Below are 7160 nucleotides of genomic sequence, written 5' to 3'. Positions count from 1 at the left end.
ATATATGTATATATATATATATACATATATACATATATATATTATACATGCATGTATATATACAGTTTTTTTTTTTTGAAACAGCTGTTCTCTGTGCAGCCCTGACTATCCTGGAACCCGGAGATCCGCCTGCCGCTGCCTTTAATTTTTTTTTTTTTTTAATTCTAAGAAGCAAGAATCTTCTCTCTTTCCTGTCTGTCATCCTGCGGGGTTTAGGCATCACTCGCTCTGCTTTCCTTACCGGGAATTAGAAATCTCCAAGACCCGCGGAGAAACTGCGCCTGCGCAGTATGCAAATATTCGGGCCTCCCCCCCCAACTCCGCCTTTAGGGTGTGACTTCCCCCAAGAGGTTACACTGAGGCCACACCCACTTCCGGGTGGAACGCGGCGGGGCCACGTGACTCGCTAAAGATGGCGGCGCCCAGTGTGGCGGCGTGAAAGTTGTGGGTAGTCGCCGTCGCGGGGATCTTGAGTCAGAAGCGTGGGGAACCTGAGAGCCATGTCGCGCCTGATCGTGAAGAACCTCCCGAATGGGGTGAGCAGGAGCTGGAGATAGGGTTCGGAAGTGGGAGCGGGGGTCTGGGAAAGGTGGCTGAAGGATGGAGGGATTCTAAGTCTGGACAAGACTGGGGAGGTCCCGAACCCAATGAGGCGGCACCCTGTTTGACGGCTAAGAAAGCAGGAAAGTGATTATGATTGTTATACTTACCTTCACTGACTGTTGCCACCTCATGGGTGCTTGACTCTAAACCGGATAGCCCTGCTCCAGGCAAATGCCGGCCCGCACCTAGTGCCCCGGACGCCGGTCCTTTCGATCCACGCTGTTCTCTCTCCCACTCCCGAGACTGTCCGGACCCGAGTAATGCGAACGGCATTCAGTTGTTTATCTCTTAGTGGAGAGCGGGCAACTCAAGCATGATGGCACGGGTAAAGAAGTCAGTGCATGTATGTGGTATGAAAGGCCGGCTGGATAGAGAGAACTCGGAGGACCGTTCCTTGTGCTGGGTAATTTAGGAAAGTTTGACACATATCGCAATCACTTACGGAGAAGGAACTTCAGCTGATGAATGGCTTCCATATGATTAGCCTGTGGGACAAGGCTGTGATACTTTGATGAGGGATTGATGTGGGAGGGTCCAGCCCACTGTGGGTGCTGTCAAGCCTCAGCACAGGTTCCGGGCTGTATACAAATGTTAGCCTGGCAAGAGAGTATGTAGTGTTCCATTGGAGTTTCCGCTCCAATTCTTACCTTGGCTTCCCAGGATGACAGACTGTGATTGAGACCCGTAAGCCAAACAAAGGGTTTTCCTCCCCAAATCGCTGTGTGTCCTTGATGCATATCAGAACAAGAAGCAGACTAGAACACATAGTGTTTCACTATCACGGAGCAAGCTTCTCTACAGACTTTGAAGCCTAGTGTGTGGCGCGCACACCTGTTGTCAGCTTTTCGATAGGCAGAGGGTGGCAAGTTCAAGGCCAGCCTGGGTTACATAGCAAGATGATGTGGCCAAAACAAAAACAAATGTGTTTTGACTGTTGATGGGACCATGTGCTAGGATCCTAGAGCAGTGGTCTTCAACCTTCCTAATGCTGTGCCACTTTAATCCAGTGCCATATGTTGTGGTGACCTTCTAGTCATAAAGTTATTTTGTTGCTACTTCACATAGCTGTAATTTTCTACTGTTATGCATATAATGTAAGTATCTTGTATGTTGGATATCTGATATGCTTCCCCAAAAAGTGTCTTGACCCACAGGTTGAGAACCACTGCCCTAGAGAGCCACATACAAAACTGGTTAGTGTGAGAATGGTAGGCACCACCTGTTCTCACCTGAGGGGGCTTTTAAGAACATTTTAGTGGTATGCTAATTTCCCATTATTTCCTTGGTAGAGTGATTGTATCTTGTTTGTTTGTTTTTGACACTTTGGAGGTCAGCCTAAGGTAAAGGTATTGTCAGGCACTGGCAGCCTGCACATCTAAGCCTTTGATGTGACTGCTTCATGGTTGTGGATTGGACGTGGCTGCCAGCCAGTTGTTTTAGGCTTCTCCTGGCCATTGCCCTCTCTGACTGACTCATGGCTCCTTGAGTCACTTGATTTTGTGATTCCCTCTCCATCCTCTCCCCTCCCCCCCCCCACTAGCCTTCCCTCTGAGCCTCCTACTTCACTGATGGCACTGAAGTACCCAGAAGACCCAGGGATTTTGTTTGTTGGTTTTGGGGACGAATTTTAAAGAAACAGACTCAAATCTGTAGCTCTATTTTACCTTGAATGTGCCACCCACCTGGTTCTGCCTCCCCACTGTACTTAGCCTCATCTCTGGGTTTTTTGTTTTGTTTTGTTTTGTTTTTTCTTTCCTTTACTGAGACAGGGTCTCATTTAGCAGTCCTTGCTGGCCTGGAACTTAAGATGTAGACCAGGCTGGCCTCAAACTAAAGAAATCTGCATGCCTCACCCCCCAGAGTGCTAGAATTAAAGGTGTGCATGACCATGCCTGGCTTCATCACCAGGCTTTAAAACACACCTGAAAAATCCCTCTTGCAGTATCTGGGTGTGGTGGAGCACCCCCTTCTGGGACTGGGATGTGAGGCAGGCAGATTTCTAGTTTGAGGCTGCTGCTCCCCCTTTGCAGTGTATTACAGTGCAGTCCCAGGTGCTGGGGACCAGGGTGTGGACATCTTTAATGGGCTCCATTATTCTTTCCCATGCTTAGCAAACATTTACACAGCTTCCCTAGTCTTTGTTTATTTGAACAGGCCTCTGTTGGGTATCTGTTTGCTGTGTTATAGCCTCAGGGTAGAAGCTGTAATTGATGTTGTCCTCAAAGGGGACAGAAGAAGAAAGAGGCCATTTGAGGTGGCTTGAAGTAGCCGGCTTGGGGGTGGGGTGGGGGGTGCTCAGCAGGTGTAAGGCTCTGACCTGGAGCTGACCACCTGCTCTTCTCAGGTAGCCCTTCAGGACCTCTAGGCTTCTGGCTTACTCTTCCCATCGTCCCATCGCTCCAGGGACACCCCTCCCCCCAGCTCCTCTCTCATTTTGCCCCTCTGCTCTAGATGAAGGAGGACCGATTCAGGCAGCTGTTTGCAGCCTTCGGCACACTGACTGACTGCAGCCTCAAGTTCACCAAAGAAGGCAAGTTCCGGAAGTTCGGTTTCATAGGTTTCAAGTCAGAGGAGGAGGCCCAGGCTGCACTGAACCATTTCCACCGGAGCTTCATTGACACGTCCCGGATCACGGTGAGTCTGAGGGAGTCTCATCCTGCCTGCCACAGACAGTTTTCCTTACCTCAGGCCCACACAAGCTTTCGAGTGCCTGAGCATCATTGCCTGAGAGTTGCCCACCTGCTCACTGGGCCCTCTCCCGGGTTTCTGAGGAATCGAAGTACTTTTAACTCTCACTGTACTCTTTTCTGTTGTTTGACCCTCCTACCCTCTACACGTGTCATACGTGTGATAGAACTGAGAGAAGCAGTTACTTCTACAGCGGCATCCATCACTGGGGAAAGTGGCTTGCTGAGCAGTAACAGCCTGGAACATCTGGGCATGGTTGGTGGTAGCATCTTCCCAAAGGCTGCCTCTGGGACTGTATCAGGTGCCAGGGATGAGGGATGCATCAGCTCATGCCTGGTCCTTGGCACTCTTCACATGTCTGGGGTCTCTGTTACCCCGGGGCTGTTTTCTGTTGTGACTGAACGTGCCTCATGGTAGTCACCTGAGTCATGGCCATTCCTCCATGTTGCCCTGTGCCAGGCAGGGGCCGCCTCCCAGACACCCTTTGTTGGCCTAAGGGGTGATGTGGGCTCCCAGTCCCCATGTACCCCAAGTCCTGTCTCCGTTGTGTCACCCGCTTCCTGTGCCATCCAGTCTCCACTTTAACTTTTTGGTCTGAGCAAAGGGGACAGTAGCATTTCCTGTCACCTTCCGCTGGAGGGCATGGGAGACAGTCCTCTGTAAATGACAGCTTGTAAATGACTTTTGGGGAGACAGTCTAGGCCGGGGATGAAAGTGATTCACTTTAAAGTAGAAAGCAGGTCAGTGACCACTGCACTCTGGGGACTCCCCCCCCCCCCCCCGTTCTCCTGTGCTGAAGGGGGGACTCCCATGCCTAGGGACCTCAGCAGCCATGGAAGCCAGCTTTCTTTCCCATGCAGGTAGAATTCTGCAAGTCCTTTGGAGACCCATCAAAGCCCCGAGCTTGGAGCAAACATGCCCAGAAGCCAAGCCAGCCCAAGCAGCCATCACAAGACTCCATTCCCTCAGACACTAAAAAAGTATGTAGGCGGTGTCCCCAGCCCAGTGCCCTGTGACAGCAGGGTGGCCTCTGGCTGGAAGGAGTTGGGAGTATCTTTTGGATGGTTTTGCAAGGTGGGTGCATCAGGGCAGTGCCTTCCCTTCCCCAGCATTGATGTGAGTCTGCCTTCTACTTTCAGGACAAGAAGAAGAAAAAGGTACCCAGTGACCTGGAGAAGGTGAGTGTTCTGTGGGTGGAGAGGGAGGTCTGTGACCGCTGAGAGGGTGGGGGTCTGAGGAACTGAGCCTGCTGAAGCTCTGCCTCCTCTCCCTCCCCCGGCCTCCCGCCTGGCTGCACTGCCCCAGCTGAAGGAGGATGCCGAGTTCCAGGAGTTCCTGTCAATTCACCAGAAGAGGACCCAAGTGGCCACCTGGGCAAACGACGCCTTGGAGGCTGAGCTCCCAAAAGCAAAAGCCAAGCCGTCAAGTGACTATCTGAACTTCGACTCTGACTCCAACTCCGACTCAGGGCAGGAGAGTGAGGAGGAGCCAGCTGGAGAGGACGGTGAAGGTGAGCGTACATCCTGGGAGTGCAGAGTCCTTTGCCTGCTTGGCACAGACGTACAAAGGACACTTGGTGTGACACTCTGATGACAAGGGCTAAGAAAAGTGCCAAGGACCAGCTTCAGCTTGGAGAGGGGTTCCTGAGAGGAGGGGTGTCAGGGAGCAGCAAACCAAAGATTCCCAAATAGTCAAACCATGGGTTACACACTGACCACCTGTGTTCTGCTCAAAACAGCTTTCCAGGTTGCTCCATGTTCTGCTTTCTCTGGAAATCTCCAGACATCTCTTGAGACAGCTTTTTTTTTTTTTTTTTTCAATTCTAAAAACTCGGGTTAGCTCATCTCTTGCAGACCAAAGCCTAGTTTTTATTTACACGTCAATCCAGTCATTTAATCCAGGTTCCCTTTTGATTATTCCATAAGTCAGCATCCCATGACCCCAGTCCCTTGATTCTCAGAAGGAGGCAGCAAGCATAAGCACAGACAGTAACATAGCTGGGTAAAACCCAGCCCCAAAATCACCATTCCTACCACACTTGGCCTGGACCTAAACTCCCCCTGTGTCAGGCTGACCTTGAACTCAGGAATCTGCCTGTCTTTGTGTCTTTCTGACAAGCTGGTTCATAGTGCAGCTGCCTCTGTCCCTTTAGATCTGTGAAGCTCCTCACACAATTCATATTGCACCCTTATATTTTTGAATAGCTGAGAAACTATTTATTTTCCAACTCATGTTTTCAGAGTTGTTTCCTGAAGCCTTAAGGGCTGTCATGAAGGTCACAGAGTTCTATCATTTCAATGAGACTTAGAAACAGCCTGGCCTCCCAGACTCATGCTGTCTCTGATTATCATGTTGTCGTTAATCTTGGCAGAGAGGACATTCCTCAAAGGAGGAACGTGAAAACATGTACACTATTATACAAACAAGCCTTATGCCCACAGCAACCATCGACAGTCCTGGAGGCCCACGCCCTGCTGGCTCTGTTCCAGCGGTGGGAACCATGCCATCTGTCCCTTACACATGGCCATGCTGGACTTGGCAGGAAAGGGCCAGCCAGGTGTCACCCTCCCGCCATCTGGGGGATGAACATCCTTCCCATTGGTGCGCCTCCCCAGACAGACCTGGTCACGTGACTCAGCCAGTGTTCACCAAGCATGTGCAGTATGCCAGGCACAGCTCTGGGGACTCAGGACACAGCAGTGAGAACAGACACCAAGAATCTCTGTACCTGTGCAGGGGGCATCCTGGTGAGAGCAGAGGGGGCAAGGCAGGTAGTTCCCAGGGTGGCATGTGTGGTGATGGGCGTGCCAAGGAGGCAGGATTGAATGTGGGAAAGGCTCCCGTAGTTCCGGGTGATAGTTGTGGGGTGTCGTGCCCTCATGTGGCTTGTAAGCAGCCAATCAGCACAGAACGTAGACCATAAGCTGCAGGCCACAGTGAGGACTGTTCTGGTTTATAGGTGAGGATGTGGGACTAACAGAACTCAGCCTGGTAAAGTCTGCTGAGCGGGAAGACTGGGACTAAGGGTGGAGAGGCAGAGGAATTGGGGAACAGCAAGGAGAGTCTCAGAAGGAAGGACAGCACAGTGGCCAGAGATGTAGCCTAGTTTCAAGACCTAAAGTAGATGGAGCTGGAGGATGGGACTTCAAACTCTACCCTGAGCACCAGAAAACCCTGGAGGATGCTGCATAGAGCCGTAGCTTCACCATAGCTAGGAGGGTCACACACACTGCAGTGTAAAGGATGGCTGTCTTCCTCTGCTCAGTCTTCCCTGGTAACTCCTTTCCCACTTCCTCTCACTCAACACTTGTCATTGGAGTATGTCACACCAGGTGTCCTTGTCCTTGTGTGCAAACTGTACTGTTCACCTGGGACAGCAAAGGTAAAGGACAGTGGGTGGTAGGTACGTGTGTGCGCGTGCGCGCAGACACACACACACACACACACACACACACACACACACACACACACACAGAGGCACACACACAGGCACGCACGCACAGGCACACACACACACACACCCCGTACCTGGTATCTGACAGAGACTGTGGTCCATTCAAGTGGATTTTCCTGAACGGATGAATTATAGCAGCCTCTGCCATAAACAAAAGGGGTAGCTGTGTTGTACATGATTTTAAAAGATTGTTTAAAGATGAACCTAAAAGGGGGATTTTGGGGTACTGGGGAGATTGACTTAGCCATTAAGTATACTTAGTCCTCTTCCAGAAGATCTGAGTTCAGTGCCCAGCCCCACATGATGGTTCACAGTAGCCCATAACTCCAGCCCCAGGGGATCCAGCACCCTCTTCTGGCCTCTGTGGGCACTGCACTCATGTGCACACATGGAGGACTGGAAAGGGACCAGGATC

At 51.2% G+C, this 7160-nt stretch overlaps 1 protein-coding gene across 2 annotated transcripts in view; it reads left to right on the top strand.

The window, feature by feature from the left end:
• Positions 1 to 368: 368 nt before the first annotated feature.
• Rbm19 (RNA binding motif protein 19) overlaps positions 369 to 7160 on the top strand; it is an 85254-nt gene continuing 78462 nt past the window's right edge. Inside the window, exons 1-5 of one of the 2 annotated variants that reach the window (NM_001371959.1) lie at positions 369 to 536; positions 3055 to 3237; positions 4152 to 4271; positions 4431 to 4469; positions 4597 to 4801. In NM_001371959.1, coding sequence (NP_001358888.1) covers positions 501 to 536; positions 3055 to 3237; positions 4152 to 4271; positions 4431 to 4469; positions 4597 to 4801 — 583 coding nt within the window. In that variant the 5' untranslated portion in view covers positions 369 to 500. The remainder of the gene's footprint in view (positions 537 to 3054; positions 3238 to 4151; positions 4272 to 4430; positions 4470 to 4596; positions 4802 to 7160) is intronic. The other variant, XM_063271343.1, reaches the window with a different exon arrangement.

Source organism: Rattus norvegicus, chromosome 12 (genome assembly GCF_036323735.1).
Source record: "Rattus norvegicus strain BN/NHsdMcwi chromosome 12, GRCr8, whole genome shotgun sequence".
NCBI classification, from domain to species: domain Eukaryota; kingdom Metazoa; phylum Chordata; class Mammalia; order Rodentia; family Muridae; genus Rattus; species Rattus norvegicus.
The sequence above is the reverse complement of the archived record's forward strand: the minus strand, read 5'-3'. Positions and strand labels throughout refer to the sequence as shown.